Source organism: Anser anser, assembly GCF_964211835.1.
Source record: "Anser anser genome assembly, contig: HAP1_SCAFFOLD_660, whole genome shotgun sequence".
In the NCBI taxonomy this organism is placed as follows: domain Eukaryota; kingdom Metazoa; phylum Chordata; class Aves; order Anseriformes; family Anatidae; genus Anser; species Anser anser.
Window position 1 is genome coordinate 1 of NW_028153981.1, and position 22,168 is coordinate 22,168.

Consider the following 22,168-nt stretch of genomic DNA (forward strand, 5'->3'; position numbering starts at 1 on the left):
CGAACCCAGGCTTTGCAGGGACCCCCCCCGCTGCGCCCCTGTCCCCACAGCTTGGGGGGGGGGGGGGAATTGGGGAGGGGGCATCGGGGGGGTGACAATCCCGAGGGGGGGGGTGACAAGGCGGGTGTCACCTTTTGGGGGGGTGGCACCCAGAGGGGGGGGGGTGACACCCAAAAGGGGGGGGGGGGGGCGATGATGACACCCGGGGGGGGTGACAACCCCCGGGGGGGCGGCGAGGACACCCAAAGGGGGGGGTGACACCCAAGGGGGGGGGGGGGTGATGGCACCCAAGGGGGGGGGGGTGACAGTGACGCGGGTGTCACCCTGGGGGGGTCGATGCCACCCTGGGGGGGGGTCAATGTCACCCGGGGGGGGGTCAATGCCACCCGGGGGGGGGGGTCAATGCCACCCGGAGAGGATCAATGTCACCCGGGGGGGGTCAATGTCACCCGGGGGGGGTCACGATGCCACCCTGGGGGGGTGACAATGACATGGGTGCCACCCAGGGGGGGTCAATGCCACCCGGGGGGGTTCGATGTCACCCGGGGGAGGGTCAATGTCACCCAGAGGGGGTCAATGCCACCCGGGGGGGTTCGATGTCACCCAGGGGGGGTCAATGTCACCCAAGGGGGGTTCGATGTCACCCGGGGGGGGTCACGATGCCACCCTGGGGGGGTGACAATGACATGGGTGCCACCCAGGGGGGGTCAATGCCACCCGGGGGGGGGTCAATGTCACCCGGGGGGGGTCAATGCCACCCGGGGGGGGTGGAGGGGGGGTCACGCCCCCGCGTCCCGTCACACGTAGTACTCCTTGTCCTTGTTGCGCCGCCCCTTGCCGGGCGCCTTGGCCGGGGGGGGCCCGGCGGCCGCCTTCTCCTTGGCGCCCCCCCCGCTCGGCGGGGCGACGGCGGCGGCGGCGGCGTTGGGGGGTCCCAGGGGATCTCCGGGGGGGCCTCCTCCTCCTCCTCCGTGGGGGGGGGCGGCCCCGATGTAACGGCGGCTCTGGTCCACCTGGTAGGAGCCTTCGTCCCGGTTGCGGTACTTGTACATGGCGTAGAGGAGGATGAGGATGCAGAGCGCCGCGGCCGCCACGATGCCCACCACCATGCCCGTGGTGCCGCCGGCCTCGCGCACCACCACCTCCACGGCCCCCGGCGCGGCCGCTGTGGGGACACCGGGGCCGCGGGTGACGGGGGCCACCGTCACCCGCGCCCTCCCCGCCACCGCCACCACGCCGACGCCGCCACCGCCAACGCCGCCAACGCCAACGCCGCCAACGCCGACGCCGCCGACGCCGCCTTCCCGCGGGTGCCGCTCGCCCGCCGGGACCAGGCCCGGTAAAGGCCCGGCCGCGGTGACGGTGACCCCGGCGGTGACGCCGGCGGTGGCCCCGGCGGTGGCCTTGGCGCCCCGGTGGCCACCAAAGTCTTCGTCGTCGGCCGGCGGCGCGTTGGCGTCGGCCGCCTCGCCCGAGGCGAAGCCCGACGGCTCCTCGCAGTCGGGGCCGCAGCCGCCGCCGCCCCCCCCGGCTGAGGATGAGGAGGAGGAGGATGAAGAGGATGACCCGGGGGGGCCCGCGGAGCGCCGGGGGGGCGGCGGCGGAGGGGACGGGGGGGACGCCACGGCGCCCGCCGGGGACGCCGGCAGCACCAGCTCGCCGCCTGCGGAGACACAGAGACACGGGGAAGGGGGGGGGACAGGGGGAAGGGGGGGGGACACACACGGGGGGGGCCCCGCGTCAGAGCCCACCGCGCGCCCCCCGCGCCCCCCGAGCCCCCCCCGCGGCACCGTTCCGGCTCCTTTGGCCTCCTTTTAGACATTTTTTTTTTTACGGTGTTTTTACATTTTTTTTTTTCGGCCTTTTTGGTTTTTTTTTGGCCCTTCTTGGCCTTTTTTTTTTGGCCCTTTTTGGCCTTTTTTTTTGGGCCCATTTTGGCCTTTTTATTATTTTTTTTGGCCTTGTTGCCTTTTTTTGGGGCTTTATTGCCATTTTTTTGGGGGGGGGCTTATTGCCTTTTTTTGGGGCCTTATTGCCTTTTTTTGGGGCCTTTTAGTTCGCCTTATTGCCTTTTATGGGCATTTTATTCTGCCTTTTTCCACCTTATCACCCTTGTTTTGGCCTTTTATTTCACATTATTGCCGTTTTTGCCCTTTTATTTCACCTTTTTTTCACCTTATTCCCTTTTTTCGCCCTCTTATTTCACCTTTTTTGCCTTATTGTCTTTTTTCTTTGCCTTATTGCCCTTCCTCTGCCTTTTTTTGGGGCGTTTTTTGCCCTTACCGCCTTTTTTTTTATTTTTTTTGCCTTTTTTTCGGCCCTTTTCGCCCTTATTCCCTTTTCTTTGCCTTTTTGGGGGCCTTTTTTGCCCTTATTGCCTTTCCCTTGCCTTTTTTGTGCCTTTTTTGCCCTTGTTGCCTTTTTTTTCAACCCTATTGCCTATTTTTGCCCTTTTTTTTGCCTTTTTTTTTCCCTTACTGCCTTCATTTTTTTTTCCTTTTTTCGCCTTTTTTCATTTTTCTCCTTTTTTTTTTTTTCCTCCTTTTTTCCTCTCTCATTATTGCTCCCATCTCTAGTTTTTTGTTTTTTTTTTTGTGTTAAGAGCAAACCGCGGCGCTGCCGTCAACTTACATCGAGGGATGGGGCCGGGTGATTTTAGCGTGGAGAAAAAGAAATTGCAGGAAGGAAGGAAAAGCACACAAAAAAAAAAGAGAAAAAAGAAAGAAAACAAAAAAGAAGAGAGAGAGACTCGGTGAGAAGGTGCCGAGCGCGGCCCCGCTGCCGCCGCCGCCGCCGGCCGGCCTCTGCGTGCCCCCGGCCAGCGGGCCGGCACTCGTCCGTCCGGCCAGCCGTCCGTCTGTCCTTCCAGCCATCCATCCATCCGTCCGTCTGTCCTTCCAGCCATCCAGCCAGCCATCTGTCCTTCCAGCCATCCAACCAGCCGTCCGTCTGTCCTTCCAGCCATCCAACCATCCAACCATCCATTTGTCCTTCCAGCCATCCAACCATCCAACCATCCATTTGTCCTTCCAGCCATCCAGCCAGCCGTCCGTCTGTCCTTCCAGCCATCCATCCGTCTGTCCTTCCAGGCATCCAACCATCCAACCACCCATCCATCGGTCTGTCCGTCCTTCCAGCCAGCCAGCCAGCCAGCCATCTGTCCTTCCATCCATCCATCCAACCATCCGTCTGTCCTTCCAGCCATCCAGCCAGCCGTCCGTTTGTCCTTCCAGCCATCCAACCATCCAACCACCCATCCATCGGTCTGTCTGTCCGTCCATCCATCCATCCATCCATCCATCCATCCATCCATCCATCCATCCGTCTGTCCTTCCAGACATCCAACCAGCCGTCCGTCTGTCCTTCCAGCCAGCCATCCGACCAGCCAGCCGTCCGTTTGTCCTTCCAGCCATCTGACCATCCAACCACCCATCCATCGGTCTGTCTGTCCTTCCATCCATCCATCCATCCATCCATCCATCCATCCGTCTGTCCTTCCAGCCAGCCATCTGACCAGCCAGCCGTCCGTCTGTCCTTCCAGCCATTCTTCCATCCAACCGTCCATCCTTCTGTCCCTCTGTCCTTCTAGCCAGCCGTCCGTCTGTCCTTCCAGCCATCCAACCATCCAACCACCCATCCATCGGTCTGTCTGTCCTTCCAGCCATCCGACCAGCCAGCCGTCCGTCTGTCCTTCCAGCCATCCAACCAGCCGTCCGTCTGTCCTTCCAGCCATCCAGCCAGCCGTCCGTCTGTCCTTCCAGCCAGCCATCCGACCAGCCATCCGTCCGTCTGTCCTTCCATTCATCCATCCATCCATCCATCCGTCCATCCGTCTGTCCTTCCATCCATCCATCCATCCATCCATCCATCCATCCATCTGTCCTTCCAGCCATCCAACCATTCAACCATCCACCCGTCCATCGGTCCGTCCGTCCTTCCAGCCATCCTTCCATCCAACCGTCCATCCTTCTGTCCGTCTGTCCTTCTAGCCAGCCGTCCGTCTGTCCGTCCATCCTTCCATCCATCCATCCATCCAACTATCCGTCTGTCTGTCCATCCATCCATCCTTCCAGCCATCCAACCGGCCATCTGTCCGTCAGTCCGTCCTTCCAGCCACCCGTCTGTCCGTCCTTCCAGCCGTCCAATCAGTCAGACGTCCATCCATCCGTCTGTCCATCCTTCCAGACATCTGACCAGCCGTCCGTCTGTCCGTCCTTCCGGCCATCCAGTCAGCCAGCTGTCTGTCTGTCCGTCCGTCCTTCCATCTGTCCATCTATGCCACCCGCCAGGCAGCGCTGCATCCCTCCGGCCCGTCCGTCTGTCCATCCATCTGTCCGTCCCGCCATCCATCCGTACGACCATCCGTCCGTCCGTCCGTCCACGCATCCTGGCCGACCATCTGTCTGTCCGTCTGTCCGTCCACGCATCCAGCCACGCACGGATCCACCTGTCCGGCCGGCCACGCGCCCACCCAGCCGCACAGCTCCGCGTCCATCTGTCCATCCACCCGGCCGGCCGTTCGCCCACTCATCCTCCTGTCCGTCTGTCCATCCGCACGCCCGTCTGTCCATCCAGCCACGTACCCATCCTTCCACCTCTCCATCTGCGAGCCCACATGTCCGTCTGTCCGTCCGTCCGTCCGTGTATCCATGGCTCTCCATCCATTCCTCCCCCTCTGTCCGTCCATCCGTCCCTGGATCTCCATCCGTTCCCCACCCCCCCCCGTCCGTCTGTCTGTCTGTCTGTCCGCTGTCCGTCCGTCCGTCCATCCCTGGATCTCCAGCCGTTCCCCACCCCCCTCCGTCCGTCTGTCCATCCGTCTGTCCGTCCTTCGTCCGTCCGTCCATCCCTGGATCTCCATCCGTTCCCCACCCCCCCGTCCATCCGTCCGTCCGTCCGTCCGTCCATCCTTCGATCTCCAGCCATTCCCCACCCCGTCCGTCCGTCTGTCTGTCCATCCGCCGTCCGTCCGTCCGTCTGTCCCTGGATCTCCATCCGTTCCCCACCCCTTTCTCCGTCCGTCCGTCCGTCTGTCCGCTGTCCGTCCGTCCTCCCCCTTTCTCCTTCCCGGCTTGCCACTGACTTGGGGGGAACGGGACCGGGGGGGGCCTGGGGACACCCCGATGTCCCCGTCAGGACCCAAACCTTTGGGGACATCCCAATGTCCCTGATGGATCCCAAGGCTTTGGGGACACCTCGGTGTCCCCACTAGGACCCAAAACTTTGGGGACACCTCGGTGTCCCCACTAGGACCCAAGTCCCTGGGGACATCTCAATGTCCCCCATGGGACCCGAGTCTTTGGGGACACCTCAGTGTCCTCGGTGGGACTCAAGTGTCAGGGGACACCCCGATGTCCTCAATGGGTCATCGAGTCTTTGGGGACACCCCAATGTCCCCAGTAGGACCCAGCCCTTTGGGGCCACCCCGATGTCCCCTGTAGGACCCAAGACTTTGGGGCCACCCCAATGTCCTCAGTGGGTCATCGAGTCTTTGGGGACACCCCAATGTCCCCAGTAGGACCCAAACCTTTGGGGACACCCCGATGTCCTCAATGGGTCATCGAGTCTTTGGGGACACCTTGATGTCCCCAGTAGGACCCAAACCTTTGGGGACACCCCAATGTCCTCAATGGGTCATCGAGCCTTTAGGGACACCCCAATGTCCCCAGTAGGACCCAAGCCCTTGGGGACACCCCAATGTCCTCAGTGGGTCATCAAGTCTTTGGGGACACCCCAATGTCCCCAGTAGGACCCAAGCCCTTGGGGACACCCCAATGTCCTCAATGGGTCATCGAGTCTTTAGGGACACCCCAATGTCCCCAGTAGGACCCAGACCTTTGGGGACACCCCAATGTCCCCGGTGCCAGCAGGGACCCAGGGTTTGGGGCCACCCCGATGTCCCCTGTAGGACCCAAGACTTTGGGGCCACCCCGATGTCCTAGATGGGTCCCAAGTCTTTGGGGACACCCCAATGTCCCCAGTGGATCCCAAGTCTTTGGGGACACCTCGGTGTCCCTGGTGTGTCCCAAGTGCCTGGGGACACCCCGATGTCCTTGGTGCCAGCAGGGACCCAGGGTTTGGGGACACCCCAATGTCCTCAATGGGTCATCGACTCTTTGGGGACACCCCAATGTCCCCAGTAGGACCCAAACCTTTGGGGACACCCCAATGTCCTCAATGGGTCATCGAGTCTTTGGGGACACCCCAATGTCCCCAGTAGGACCCAGCCCTTTGGGGACACCCCGATGTCCTCGATGGGTCCCAAGCCTTTGGGGACACCCCAATGTCCCCAGTAGGACCCAAACCTTTGGGGACACCCCGATGTCCTCGATGGGTCATCGAGTCTTTGGGGACACACCAGTGTCCCCAGTAGGACCCAAACCTTTGGGGACACCCCGATGTCCTCGATGGGTCATCGAGTCTTTGGGGACACCCCGATGTCCCTCATGGGACCCATGGCTTTGGGGACACTCCGATGTCCTCGATGGGTCCCAAGCCTTTGGGGACACCCCAAGGTCCCCAGTAGGACCCAGCCCTTTGGGGACACCCCAATGTCCTCGATGGGTCCCAAGCCTTTGGGGACACTCCGATGTCCTCGATGGGTCCCAAGCCTTTGGGGACACCCCAAGGTCCCCAGTAGGACCCAGCCCTTTGGGGACACCCCAATGTCCTCGATGGGTCCCAAGCCTTTGGGGACACCCCAATGTCCCCAGTAGGACCCAAACCTTTGGGGACACCCCGATGTCCTCGATGGGTCATCGAGTCTTTGGGGACACACCAGTGTCCCCAGTAGGACCCAAACCTTTGGGGACACCCCAATGTCCTCAATGGGTCATCGAGCCTTTAGGGACACCCCGATGTCCCCAGTAGGACCCAAGCCTATGGGGCCACCCCGACGTCCTCGATGGCTCCCAAGTCTTTAGGGCCACCCCCATGTCCTTGGGGCCAGCAGGGACCCAGGGTTTGGGGACACCCCGATGGCCCTGATAGGTCCCGAGCCCTTGGGGACCCCCCCCGCTGTCCCCGGTGCCCCCCCCCCAACGTCCTCGTGGCGGTGATGGGGAGGGGGGGGAGAGGGAGGACCCACCCGGCGCCACCGTCCCCTCCCTGTCCGTCCGTCTGTCCGTCCGTCCGTCAGGGGCGGGGCCACAGCGTGCGAGGGGGGGGCGTGGGGGCGGGGCTGGGTGAGTGTGCAAGGAGGGGGGCGCGTGTGCAAGGGGGGGGGCGCGTGTGTGGAGAGGGGGGGCTGCGTGTGGAGTTGGGGGCTCGGATGGGCTCTGGGTGGGGGGGGGGGCACTCGAGGCATGGGTGTGGGGGGGGGGTTGGGGGGGGGGGGGCGTGCCCCGGGGGCGGGCGTGCGTTGCACGCGCGCGTGCCGGGGGGGGGCCCCCCGCGGAGGAGCACCCACCTGTGCCGGGCTCGCACTCCTCCAGGTCCTCGTCATCGCTCGGGCACTCGGCTGAGGCCACCAGGAGGTCGTCCGTGTTCTGGGGGGGGGCACAGTTAGGGACCCCCCCAATAATAATAGAGCCCCCCCATAATAATAGAGCACCCCCGGTAATAATAGAGCCCCCCCAATAATAATAGCCCCCCCCCCCAGTAATAATAAAGCTCTCCAATAATAAGGGAGCTCCCCCAAAATAATGGAGCCCCCCCAATTATAATAGAGGCCCTCCCAAATAATAATATAGCCCCCCCAATAATAATAGAGGCCCCCCCCAAATAATAGAGCGCCCCCAATAATAATAGAGCCCTCCCCAAATAATAATAGAGACCCCCCAATAATAATGGAGCCCCTCAATAATAATGGAGCCCCCCCATATAATAATAGAGGCCCCCCAATAATAATAGAGCCCCTCAATAATAATGGAGCCCCCCCAAAAATAATAGAGCCCCCCCAAATAATAATAGAGGCTCCCCAATAACAATAGAGCCCCCCCCCAAATAATAATAGAGCCCCTCAATAATAATAGAGCCCCCCCCCAATAACAGAGCCCCCCTCTAAAGGCCATGGGTGCCCCCCCCATAAGGGGACACCGGTTTGGGTTGTGCCCCCGCCCCCCCCAAAAAGGGACCCGGGTGTCCCCCAGCCAATTCCCCCGCTTATAGGGACCCCCTGCCCCCCCCAAGGTTCCTGGGTGCCCCCCTCAAGGCTCCTGGGTGCCCCCTGCCCCCCCCAAAAGGGACCTTGATGCCCCCTCTATGCCCCCGCCCCCCAGGTTTCTGGGTGCCCCCCCACACCCCCTACCTCCCCCCCATGAGACCCAGCCCCCCCCCCCCCCGACTCCTGGGTGCCCCCCCCGATTCCTGGGTGCCCCCCCAAGGTTCCTGGGTGCCCCCTGCCTCCCCCCCCCCAAGGTTCCTGGGTGCCCCCTGCCCCCCCCAAGGAACCTTGTTGCCCCCTCTACCCCCCCGCAAGGTTCCTGGGTGCCCCCTGCCCCACCCTGGTTCCTGGGTGCCCCCCCCAAAGTTCCTGGGTGCCCCCCCCCCCCAGCCCCTTCCTCCCCCCCCCAAGGCTCCTGGGTGCCCCCCCAAGGCTCCTGGGTGCCCCCTGCCCCCCCCGAAGGGACCTTGATGCCCCCCTCCCCCCTCCCCCAAGGTTCCTGGGTGCCCCCTGCCCCCCTCGAAGGGACCTTGTTGCCCCCTCTACCCCCCTGCAAGGTTCCTGGGTGCCCCCTGCCCCCCCCCGAAGGTTCCTGGGTGCCCCCCCCAGCCCCTTCCCCCCCCCAAGGCTCCTGGGTGCCCCCTGCACCCCCTGAAGGGACCTCGTTGCCCCCCTCTACCCCCTCCCCAAGGTTCCTGGGTGCCCCCCCACACCCTACCTCCCCCCCATGAGACCCAGCCCCCCCCCCCCGATTCCTGGGTGCCCCCCCCGGTTCCTGGGTGCCCCCCCTAAGGCTCCTGGGTGCCCCCTGCCCCCCCCCGAAGGCACCTTGTTACCCCCTCTACCCCCTCCCCAAGGCTCCTGGGTGCCCCCCCACACCCCCTGCCCCCCCCCCCCAGGAACCCACCTCCCCCCCCATTCCCCCCCCTTTCCCCCCCCCCCCCATTTTACCTGCGCCACGGTGTCCCTCAGGGTGGGCGAGCGCCCGCGCCGGGTGGTGGTGGTGGCCATGGTGGTGGTGGTCTCCATGATGGTGGTGGCCATGTCCGGGGGGGCGGCGGTGGCGGCGCCGGGCGGGGGCGGCGCCGGGGGGGGGGGCTCCCCCACCAGCCTCAGGTCGCCCTCCAGGCGCACCCTGGGGTGCCCCTCGGCCGCCAGCGCCAGCACCTTGAGCCCGTTGTAGTAGAGCCCCGAGAGCTGCCCCTGGAAGGGGCGCCCGCGGTCGCGGCCCCCCACCCGCACGGCCGCCTGGCTGTTGAAGATGGTCAGCTGCCGGCCTGCGGGGAGAGCGCGCCTCGCAACGGGGTCCGGGGACGGGAAACTGGGGGGGTCGGGGGGGGTACTGGGATCGGGGGTGGGGCCCGGGCCCAGGACTGGTAGCGGTTCTGGAGCCTGAGCCCATTGCTGGGACTGGTGGGGACTGGGGGGGCCACTGGGATCGGGGTTGGGGCCTGAGCCTGTTGGTGGGACTGGTACTGGTACTGGTTCTGGTTCTGGAGCCTGACCCCATTGCTGGGACTGGTGGGGACTGGGGGAGCCACTGGGATCGGGGTTGGGGCCTGAGCCTGTTGGTGGGACTGGTACTGGTACTGGTACTGGTTCTGGAGCCTGACCCCATTGCTGGGACTGGGACTGGTATTGGTACTGGTTCTAGTACTGGCACTGGAGCCTGACCCCATTGCTGGGACTGGGACTGGTATTGGTACTGGTTCTGGTACTGGGACTGGAGCCTGACCCCATTGCTGGGACTGGGACTGGTACTGGTTCTGGTACTGGTACTGGAGCCTGACCCCATTGCTGGGACTGGTGGGGATTGGGGGGGCCACTGGGATCGGGGTTGGGGCCTGACTCCATTGCTGGTACTGGTACCAGAACCTGACCCCGTTGCTGGGACTGGGACTGGAGCCCGGCCCCATTGCTGGGACTGGGACTGGTATTGGTACTGGTTCTGGTACTGGTACTGGAGCCTGACCCCATTGCTGGGACTGGTGGGGATTGGGGGGGCCACTGGGATCGGGGTTGGGGCCTGAGCCCATTGCTGGGACTGGTACTGGAGCCCGGCCCCATTGCTGGGACTGGGACTGGGACTGGTACTGGTTCTGGTACTGGTACTGGAGCCTGACCCCATTGCTGGGACTGGTGGGGATTGGGGGGGCCACTGGGATCGGGGTTGGGGCCTGAGCCCATTGCTGGGACTGGTACCGGAACCTGACCCCATTGCTGGGACTGGGACTGGAGCCCGGCCCCATTGCTGGGACTGGGACTGGTTCTGGTACTGGTTCTGGTACTGGGACTGGAGCCCGACCCCATTGCTGGGACTGGGACTGGAGCCCGACCCCATTGCTGGGACTGGTGGGGATTGGGGGAGCCACTGGGATCGGGGTTGGGGCCCGGGCCCAGGACTGGTAGCGGTTCTGGAGCCTGAGCCCATTGCTGGGACTGGGACTGGTACTGGTTCTGGGACTGGGACTGGTATTGGTACTGGTTCTGGTACTGGAGCCTGACCCCATTGCTGGGACTGGTATTGATGGGGAAGGGGGAGCCACTGGGATCGGGGTTGGGGCCCGGGCCCAGGACTGGTAGCGGTTCTGGAGCCCGACCCCATTGCTGGGACTGGTGGGGACTGGGGGGGCCACTGGGATCGGGGTTGGGGCCTGAGCCTGTTGGTGGGACTGGTACTGGTACTGGTACTGGTTCTGGAGCCTGACCCCATTACTGGGACTGGGACTGGTATTGGTACTGGTTCTAGTACTGGCACTGGAGCCTGACCCCATTGCTGGGACTGGGACTGGTACTGGTTCTGGTACTGGAGCCTGACCCCATTGCTGGGACTGGTGGGGATTGGGGGGGCCACTGGGATCGGGGTTGGGGCCTGACTCCATTGCTGGGACTGGGACTGGAGCCCGACCCCATTGCTGGGACTGGGACTGGAGCCCGGCCCCATTGCTGGGACTGGGACTGGTATTGGTACTGGTTCTGGTACTGGGACTGGAGCCTGACCCCATTGCTGGAACTGGTGGGGATTGGGGGAGCCACTGGGATCGGGGTTGGGGCCTGAGCCCATTGCTGGGACTGGTACTGGAGCCCGGCCCCATTGCTGGGACTGGGACTGGGACTGGTACTGGTACTGGTACTGGAGCCTGACCCCATTGCTGGGACTGGTACTGGTACTGGTTCTGGTACTGGAGTCTGACCCCATTGCTGGGACTGGGACTGGTATTGGTACTGATTCTGGTACTGGTACTGGAGCCTGACCCCATTGCTGGGACTGGGACTGGTATTGGTACTGATTCTGGTACTGGTACTGGAGTCTGACCCCATTGCTGGGACTGGTGGGGATTGGGGGAGCCACTGGGATCGGGGTTGGGGCCTGAGCCCATTGCTGGGACTGGGACTGGTACTGGTTCTGGTACTGGAGTCTGACCCCATTGCTGGGACTAGGACCAGAGCCCGACCCCATTGCTGGGACTGGTGGGGATTGGGGGAGCCACTGGGATCGGGGTTGGGGCCTGAGCCCGTTACTGGTACTGGTACTGGAACCCAGCCCCATAACCAGGACTGGGACCAGAGCCTGACCCCACTGACGGTACTGGTACTGGTACTGGAACCCGACCCTACTGCTGGTACCAGTACTGGAGCCTGACCCCATTGCTGGGACTGGTACCGGAACCTGAGCCCGTCACTGGGACCAGTACCGGAGCCTGACCCTGTCACTGGGACCAGTACTGGAGCCTGACCCCATTGCTGGGACTGGTACCGGAACCTGAGCCCGTCACTGGGACCAGTACCGGAGCCTGACCCTGTCACTGGGACCAGTACTGGAGCCTGACCCCATTGCTGGGACTGGTACCGGAACCTGAGCCCGTCACTGGGACCAGTACCGGAGCCTGACCCTGTCACTGGGACCAGTACTGGAGCCTGACCCCATTGCTGGGACTGGTACCGGAACCTGAGCCCGTCACTGGGACCAGTACCGGAGCCTGACCCTGTCACTGGGACCAGTACTGGAGCCTGACCCCATTGCTGGGACTGGTACCGGAACCTGAGCCCGTCACTGGGACCAGTACCGGAGCCTGACCCTGTCACTGGGACCAGTACTGGAGCCTGACCCCATAGCCATGACTGGGACCAGAGCCCGACCCCATTGCTGGTACTGGGATCAGAGCCCAACCCCGTTACTGGTACTGGTACTGGAACCCGACCCCATTGCTGGTACCGGTACTGGAGCCTGACCCTGTCGCTGGCACTGGGACCAGAACCCAACTCCAGTACGGGTACTGGTACCAGTCTGACCCCATTACTGGTACCGGTACTGGAGCCTGACCCCATTGCTGGGACTGGGACCAGAACCCAACTCCACTACTGGTACTGGTACCAGTACTAGAGCCCAACCCTACTACTGGTACCAGCACTGGACCCCAACCCTGGGACCAGTAATGGCACTGGAATGGGCACTGGGACCAGTACCAGTACTGGAACCCAACCCTGTCACTGGTACCAGTACCAGAACCTGACCCTGCCACCAGTAACGGCACTGGAACGGGCACTGGGACCAGTACCAGTACTGGAACCCAACCCTGTCACTGGTACCAGTACCAGAACCTGACCCTGCCACCAGTAACGGCACTGGAACGGGCACTGGGACCAGTACCAGTACTGGAACCCAACCCTGTCACTGGTACCAGTACCAGAACCTGACCCTGCCACCAGTAACGGCACTGGAACGGGCACTGGGACCAGTACCAGCACTGGGACCAGCACCGGAACTGGAACTGGGACTAGCACCGGAACTGGGACCAGTACTGGGACCAGTGGGGTGTGGGGGTGGCCCCCCCTCCCTGCCCCTCCCCCCACCCCCACCCCGTGCCCCTCCCCCACCCCTCGCCCCTCCCCCCCCCCCTTTCCCCTCCCCCCCCCGTGCCCCCCCCGCGGTGGCCGTTAAAGGGACACCGACAGCACTGGGGGGGGGAGGGGGGGGCACCACGGGCACGCTCGCGACACGGGGGGGGAGGGGGGGGGGGGCCGCTTGTGCACGCTCGGCTCTGGCACACGCACTCGTGCACACACACACTCGTGCGCACACACACACACAGACGCTCGTGCACGGGACCCACTTGTGCACCGCCATCGTGCACGCGGGTGGCCTTGCACACGCACTCGTGCACACGCGCACACGCTCGGGCACGCGCAGCACTCGCGCACGCTCGGCTCTCACGCGGGGCACTTGTGCACTCTCAGCTCTTGCACCAATGGTGCTCCTCCAGGCCTTGTGCACACACCCGACTCGTGCGCACACAGCACTTGTGCAACATCCTTGTGCACCCTCTCTCCTGCCTCTCCCACACTCACAGCCCTCGTGCTCTCACACCCTTGCTTGCACGCTCACTGCGCCTCTTGCACGCTCACCGTGCCGTTCACACGCTCACTGCGCCTCTTGCACACTCACCATGCCCACTTGCACTCTCACGGTGCTGCTCACACGCTCACCATGCTGTTCACACACTCCCATGCCACTTGCACACTCACGGTGCCACTTGCACGCTCACAGTGCCACTTACGCACTCACTGTGCCCACTTGCACACTCACCAGGCCCACTCACACACTCACCAGGCCCACTTGCACACTCACCAGGCCCACTTGCACGCTCACAGTGCCTCCTGCACGCTCACAGTGCCTCTTGCACGCTCACAGTGCCTCTTGCACACTTGTGCACGCCGGTGCGGCCGGCCCCGCGGGGCTGGGGGCGGTTAGCGGGGCGTTATGCGCGGTTTAGCGGGTTTAGGAGCGTTTAGGGCCACTACGGGGCCGGTCGGGGCCATTTTGGGGCCGTTTTGGGCCATTTTGGGCCGTTTGGGGGCTGTTCGGGTCCCTTTAACGGGGGCGGCTGCGGGGGCAGGGCTGCGGGCAGCGGGGTGCAGAGCCCGGGAGGGCGCCCGGTCACGTGACAGTGGGGTCACGTGATAAGAGGGTCACGTGGCACCAGGGTCACATGGCAAGGAGGTCACGAGGCACCGGGGGGCCTTGGACTCTGGGTCACGTGGCACAGGGGGGTCACATGACACCGGGGTCACGTGGCACCAGGGTCACGTGGCACCAGGGTCACGTGGCATCCAGGTCATGTGACACCTGGGTCATGGACACCTGGGTCACGTGACCCCCCCAGGGGGTGAGGGTCCCAGGCACTGGGGTCATGTGACAGGGTGCCAGGGTCACGTGATGCCACGTGACAGAGGGTGCCAAGGACACTGGGGGTCACGTGACACTGGGTGTCATTGGCGCTTGGGTCATGTGACACCGAGGCCATGTGACACCGAGGCCACGTGGCACCTCGTGCCAAATATGCCATGGTCATGTGACACCAGGGTCACAGGCACATGGGTCACGTGACACCAGGGTCACATGACACCCAATACCAAGGTTACCAGGGTCACATGACACTGGGGGGGGGGGGGGTCCACAGGCACCAGGGTCACGTGACCCCGGGGTCACGGGTACCAGGGTCACACGACCCCTGCATCCACGTGACCCCCACCCCCCCCGACTCACGCCACACCCAGGCCCTGACCTCCTGGGTCACGTGACCCTCCCCCCCCGGGCGCTGCCCCGCGGGCTCGTTAGGGCGGCGCTAACGAGTTACCTTTGTCGAGCAGCCACTCATCGACTACCCGACCGAGCCGGTAGGGGATTCGCTGCCTGGCAATCGCCAGCCGCTCGCTATCCGCGCTGCCTTGAAGAGGGAGAAGAGGGTTAGGGGGCGGCTACGGGGGCGCCCGGGGCACCGCCGACGGGGGACGGGGGACGGGGACCGGGGAACGGCCGCGGGGGCGGGCGGCGGCGGGGGTGCTGTCGGCGGCGGCACGATGCGGCCGCGGTGGCGCCGTTGGCGTCAGCGTGGCACAGCCGGGGCGGCGCCAATGGTGTCAACGTGACGTGGCCGCGATGGCACCGTTGGCGTCGATATGGCACGGCCGCGGTGACACAATCGGCGTCACCATGACATGGCCGTGGTGGCACCAGCGGTGACACAATCGGCGTCAACATGACATGGCCTTGGTGGCACTGTTGGCGTCGCTATGGCACGGCCGCAGTGACACAATCGGCGTCACCATGGCATGGCCGTGGTGGCACCAGTGGTGACACAATCGGCGTCATCATGACATGGCCATGGTAGCGCTGTTGGTGTCAGCATGGCACAGTCGTGGTGGCACCAATGGCGTCACCATGACATGGCCGCGGTGGCACCGTTGGCGTCGATATGGCACGACCGCGGTGACACAATCGGCGTCACCATGACATGGCCATGGTGGCACCGCTGGCATCAATATGGCACGACCACGGTGACACAATCGGCGTCAACTTAGCATGGCTGTGGTGGCACCAGTGGTGACACAATCGGCGTCACCATGACATGGCCGTGGTGGCACCGTTGGTGTCAATATCGCACGGCCACGGTGACACAATTGGTGTCAACATGACATGGCCGCGGTGGCACCGCTGGCATCAATATGGCACGGCTGCGGTGACACAATTGGCGTCAAAATGACATGACCGTGGTGGCACCAGCGGTGACACAATCGGCGTCAACATGACATGGCCGCGGTGGCACCGTTGGTGTCAATATCGCACGGCCACGGTGACACAATTGGTGTCAACATGACATGGCCGCGGTGGCACCGCTGGCATCAATATGTCACGGCTGCGGTGACACAGTCGGCGTCAACATGACATGGCCGTGGTGGCACCAGTGGTGACACAATCGGCACCAACATGGCATGGCCCTGGTGTCACCGTTGGCATCAACACGACATGGCCATGGTGGCACCATTGACGTCAGCATGGCAAGGCCACGGTGACACAATTGGCATCAACATGGCACGGCCGTGGTGGCACCAGTGGAGTCAGTGTGACAAGGACATGGTGGCACCACTGGTGGCACCATGACGTGACCGCGACAATGCCGCTGGAACCACCCCTGGTGTCACCAGGACCTGGCGACGACAATACCATCGGGGTCACCAAGACACGGCCACAAGATCACCGCTGGGGTCACCACGACATGACCATGACAACGCCGTTGATGTCACCGTTGGTGTCACCATTTGTGTCACCATGACATGACCACGACAATGCCATTGGTGTCACCATGACAGTACCGTTAACGTCACCATTGGTGTCACCAAGGCATGACCGTGAGATCACCGTCGGTGTCACCACGACCTGCCCACGACAACACCACCAGCGTCACCGCGACCACAGCACCGTCACTGCCACGGCCACCTTGCCACCACCGGCGTCACCCAGATATGACGGCGTCACCGTCCCTGGTGCCACCACGACGTGGGTGCGGTGCCACCGCCGGCGTCCCCGCGGGCGTCCCCGTGGCGTGGCCTGACCGCCGGGCGGCCAGATTTTGGGGGCGTTTATGCGGCGTTTAGGGGGGCGTTAGGGGGTGCCCGGACGCCTGGGGCCTTCGTTAGCGCGGGGACCTCATTAGGGCTGCAGTCGGTGCCTTAATTAGGGGAGGGGGCTCCAGAGGGCTATGGGGAGGCTGCAGGGGCCTAGAGCAGGACTACGGGGGGGCTACGGGAGGGTACGGAGCGCTATACAGGCCTACAGGGAGAGTACGGAGGCCTATAGAGGCCTATAGGAGGGTACAGAGGCCTATAGAGGCCTATGGGAGGGTACAGAGTGCTATAGAGGCCTACAGGAAGAGTATGGAGGCCTATAGGAGGGTACAGAGCACTATAGAGGCCTACAGAAAGAGTATAGAGGCCTACAGAGGCCTACGGGAGGGTATGGAGCACTATAGAGGCCTACAGGAAGAGTACAGAGGCCTATAGGAAGGTACGGAGCGCTATAGGGGCCTACAGGAAGAGTACAGAGGCCTATAGAGGCCTACAAGGAGGCACAGAGAGCTACAGAGGCCCATAGGAAGAGTACAGAGGCCTACAGGAAGGTACAGAGCGCTATAGAGGCCTACAGGAAGAGTAATGAGGCCTACAGGAAGAGTACAGAGGCCTATACGAAGAGTATAGAGGCCTACAAGAGGGTACAGAGCACTATAGAGGCCTACAGGAAGAGTACAGAGGCCTATAGAGGCATATAGGAAGGGTACGGAGGCCTACAAGAAGAGTATAGAGGCCTATAGGGACCTACAAGAGGGTACAGAGTCCTACAGAGGCCTATAGGAGGGTACAGAGCACTACAGAGGCCTATAGGAAGAGTAGAGAGGCCTACAGGAAGAGTATGAAGGTCTATAGAGGCCTATAGAAAGGGTACAGAGGCCTATAGGAAGAGTACAGGCCTATAGAGGCCTACAGGAAGAGTACAGAGGCCTATAGAGGCCTACAGGAAGAGTAATGAGGCCTACAGGAGGGTACAGACTGCGATAGAGGCCTACCGGAAGTGTACAGAGGCCTATAGGAAGAGTAGAGAGGCCTATAGAGGCCTACAGGAGGGTACAGAGCGCTATAGAGGCCTACAGGAAGAGTACGGAGGTCCCTACAGAGACCCTGTAGGTGCCCTGGATGTTCTGTTGTCGTGCTATACACACCCAGGGCGCTCTATATGCCCTCCAGGCACTCCATATGTGCCCTGGACCCTCTCTATGCACTCTACAGGTGCGCCAGGCCTTCTCTATGCACTCTATAGGTGCCCCTGGTGCTCTCTGCGTGCTCCAGGCACTCTCTTGGCGCGCTCTATGCACTCAAGGCACCCTATAGGTGCCCTGGGGCGCTCTGTTGTCACACTATAAGCACTCGGTGCTCTATAGGCCCTCCAGGCACTCTGTAGGTGCCCCGGACCCTCTCTGTGCACTCTATAGCTGCTCCAGGCTCTCTCTTGGCACACTATACACACTCAGGGTGCTCTATAGGCCCTCAAGGCACTCTATAGTTGCCCCAGACCCTCTCTATGCACCCTATAGGTGCCCCGGACCCTCTCTTGGCGCGCTCTACGCACTCGAGGCACCCTACAGGCACCCCGGGGTGCTCTCTTGGCGCACTATATGCACGCAGGGCGCTCTATAGGCCCTCCAGGCACTCTATAGGTGCCCTGGACCCTCTCTATGCACTCTATAGGTGCCCCGGACCCTCTCTATGCACTCTATAGGTGCCCCGGACCCTCTCTTGGCGCGCTCTATGCACTCGAGGCACCCTACAGGCACCCCGGGGTGCTCTCTTGGCGCACTATATGCACTCAGGGCACTCTGTAGACCCTCCAGGCACTCTATAGGTGCCCTGGACCCTCTCTACGCACTCTATAGGTGCCCCGGACCCTCTCTTGGCGCGCTCTACGCACTCGAGGCACCCTACAGGCGCCCCGGGGCGCCCCGCACTCCCTCTCCCCGCACCCTATAGGCGCCGCGGGCGCTGTCCCCGCGCCCTATAGGGGCCGGTACCTGCGGGGTAGCGCTCGTGCACGGGGCCGCCGTCCACCTGGAGCGTGGCGTTGCCGCCGCTGCGGGTGAAGCGCACGACGTGGAAGCGGCCGTCGCTGACGGCGGCGCCGTGCTCCTCCAGCGCGATGTCCTCGGTGCCCACGTTGAAGAGCACCCCCACCGCCCCCTGCGCCTGCGGGGGGGCCGTCACCGGGCGGCGGGGGGGGGGAGGGGGGGGGACACCCCCGGATGTCCCTCCCCCTACCCCCCCGCGCCTCGCGGCACCGATACCCGCACCGAGACCGGACCCGTCGGCCCCATTCGTCCCCAACGCCCCCCCCAATGTCCCCATCGCACCCATTTGTCCCCCGATGTCCCCCAATGTCCCCATTCGTCCCCAATTGTCCCCATTTGTCCCCCCATGTCCCCATTCAGCCCCATCGGCCCCATTCGTCCCCAGTGCCCCCCAATGTCCCCATCGCACCCGTTTGTCCCCAATTCGTCCCCAATTGTCCCCCGATGTCCCCATTCGTCCCCAATTCATCCCCATTTGTCTCCCGATGTCCCCAATTCGTCCCCAATTTTCCCTTTCAGCCCCATCGGCCCCATTCGTCCCCAATGCCCCCCAATGTCTCCATTTGTCCCCAATGTCCCCAGCTCGTCCCCAATGCCCCCCAATATCCCCATTTGTCCCCCAATGTCCCCAGTTCATCCCCAATGTCCCCAGTTCATCCCCAATGTCCCCAGTTGTCCCCATTTGTCCCCCAATGTCCCCAATTCGTCCCCAATTTTCCCTTTCAGCCCCATCGGCCCCATTCGTCCCCAGTGCCCCCCAATGTCTCCATTTGTCCCCAATGTCCCCAGCTCGTCCCCAATGTCCCCAATTGTCCCCAATATCCTCGTTTGTCCCCCAATGTCCCCAGTTCGTCCCCAATTGTCCCCATTTGTCCCCCGATGTCCCCAGTTTGTCCCCAGTTCGTCCCCTATGTCCCCAATTCGTCCCCAATTTTCCCTTTCAGCCCCATCGGCCCCATTCGTCCCCAGTGCCCCCCAATGTCTCCGTTTGTCCCCAATGTCCCCAGCTCGTCCCCAATGCCCCCCAATATCCCCATTTGTCCCCCAATGTCCCCAGTTCATCCCCAATGTCCCCAGTTTGTCCCCAGTTCGTCCCCAATGTCCCCATTCGTCCCCAATTTTCCCTTTCAGCCCCATCGGCCCCATTCGTCCCCAATGCCCCCCAATGTCTCCATTTGTCCCCAATGTCCCCAGTTCATCCCCAATGTCCCCAGTTTGTCCCCAGTTCGTCCCCAATGTCCTCATTCGTCCCCAATTTTCCCTTTCAGCCCCATCGGCCCCATTCGTCCCCAGTGCCCCCCAATGTCTCCGTTTGTCCCCAATGTCCCTAATTCGTCCCCAATGTCCCCAATATCCCCATTTGTCCCCAGCGTCTCCCCATTCACCCCAGTGTCCCCATTCATTCCCAATTCGTCCCCAGTTTGTCCCCGATCCGTCCCCAGTTCGTCCCCAATGTCCCCATTCAGCCCCAATATCCCCCAATGTTCCCATTCGTCCCCAGTGTTTCCCGGTGTCCAATCCCCCCAATTCCCCCCAATATCCCCAATCCCCCCCCCCCCATATGACCCCACCACCACCCCATACGACCCCCCCGACCCTATACGACCCCCCCCCGGCCCCACGGCCCCCCCCTTACGATGTGGAGCTGCAGGAAGTCGCCCAGCCCCGCAGCACCCTCATTCCCCCATTCCCCCCAATCCCCCCAATTCCCCCCAATATCCCCAATTGCCCCACCCCATATGACCCCCCCGACCCTATATGACCCCCCCGACCCCATACGGCCCCCCCCGACCCCATAACACCCCACCCCGGCCCCAGAGCCCCCCCCTTACAATGTGGAGCTGCAGGAAGTCGCCCAGCCCCGCGGCGCCCTCATTCCCCCAATCCCCCCAATTCCCCCCAGTTCCCCCATTCCCCCCAATATCCCCAATTGCCCCACCCCATATGACCCCCCCGACCCCATACGCCCCCCCCCCCGGCCCCACGGCCCCCCCCTTACGATGTGGAGCTGCAGGAAGTCGCCCAGTCCCATAGCACCCTCATTCCCCCAGTCCCCCCATTCCCCCCAATACCCCCAACTCCCCCCACCCCATATGACCCCCCCCACCCCATATGACCCCCCCGACCCCATACGGCCCCCCCCTTACGATGTGGAGCTGCAGGAAGTCGCCCAGCCCCGCGGCGCTCTCCACGCGCAGCAGGACGGCGTCGCGCTGCTGGGTGCTGAAGCCCAGCGCCAGGCGGTCGGCGCGGGTGCTGGGCCGCTCGTTGGGGGGCCACGTGTAGGTGATCAGCGCCCCCCCCTTGCCGAAGATGTACGTCGTGCCCGCTGCGGGGGGGGGATAAATTTTTTTGGGGGGGGGGGGGGCGTTATTTTTTTTGGGGGGGGGCTAGGGGATTTTGGGGGCAGAATGTGGGATTTGGGGGATGTGGGGTTTGGGGGATATGGGACCTTTTTTTGGGGGGGGGAACCTGTTTTTTTTTTGGGGGGGGTCTGGGATTTTTTTTTGGGGGGGGCATCTGGGATTTTCGGGGGGGGTATTTTTTTTTGGGGGGGGTAGGGGATTTTGGGGGCAGAATGTGGGATTTGGGGGATGTGGGGTTTGGGGGGTATGGGACCTTTTGGGGGGGAACTGGGATATTTTTTTGGGGGGGGGGGGACACCTGGAAATTTTTGGGGGGGGTTCTTTTTTTGGGGGGGGTATGGGATTTTATTTTGGGGGGGGTTATTTGGGGGGGCAGAGGGTAATGGGGTTTTTGGGGGCCACGTGTAGGTGATCAGCGCCCCCCCCTTGCCGAAGATGTACGTCGTGCCCGCTGCGGGGGGGGGATAAATTTTTTTGGGGGGGGGGGGCGTTATTTTTTTTGGGGGGTGGGCTAGGGGATTTTGGGGGCAGAATGTGGGATTTGGGGGATGTGGGGTTTGGGGGGTATGGGACCTTTTTTGGGGGGGGACCTGGGATTTTTTTGGAGGGGGGGTCTGGGATTTTTTTTTTTGGGGGGGGGATCTGGGATTTTCGGGGGGGGGTATTTTTTTGGGGGGGGGGTAGGGGATTTTGGGGGCAGAATGTGGGATTTGCGGGATGTGGGGTTTGGGGGGTATGGGACCTTTTTTGGGGGGGGGACACCTGGGATTTTTTTTGGGGGGGGGGAACCTGTTTTTTTTTGGGGGGGGGACCTGGGATTTTTGGGGGGCATGTTTTTTTTTGGGGGGGTAGGGGATTTTGGGGGCAGAATGTGGGATTTGGGGGATGTGGGGTTTGGGGGTATGGGACCTTTTTTTGGGGTGGAACCTGGGATTTTTTTGGAGGGGGCGGGATCTGGATTTTGGGGGGGCATGTTTTCTTTGGGGGGGGGTAGGGGATTTTGGGGGCAGATGTGGGATTTGGGGATGTGGGGTTTGGTTTGGGGGGTATGGGACCTTTTGGAGGGGAACTGGGATATTTTTTTGGGGGGGGGGGGGACACCTGGAAATTTTTGGGGGGGTTCTTTTTTTGGGGGGGGGTATGGGATTTTATTTTGGGGGGTTATTATGGGGAGGGAGGGTAATGGGGTATTTGGGGGGCCACGTGTAGGTGATCAGCGCCCCCCCTCTTGCCGAAGATGTACG

At 62.8% G+C, this 22,168-nt stretch overlaps 1 protein-coding gene across 1 annotated transcript; it reads right to left on the minus strand.

Moving 5' to 3' along the window:
- Positions 1-465: 465 nt before the first annotated feature.
- Positions 466-20,948, minus strand: LOC310891058 (neurexin-2-beta-like; the record flags this gene model as incomplete). Its single annotated transcript, XM_083853352.1, has 6 exons — positions 466-1,663; positions 7,409-7,487; positions 9,056-9,381; positions 14,743-14,832; positions 18,505-18,676; positions 20,706-20,948. Coding segments are annotated over 6 exons (1,776 nt in total), but the record flags the coding sequence as incomplete, so codon positions are not given.
- Positions 20,949-22,168: the final 1,220 nt, after the last annotated feature.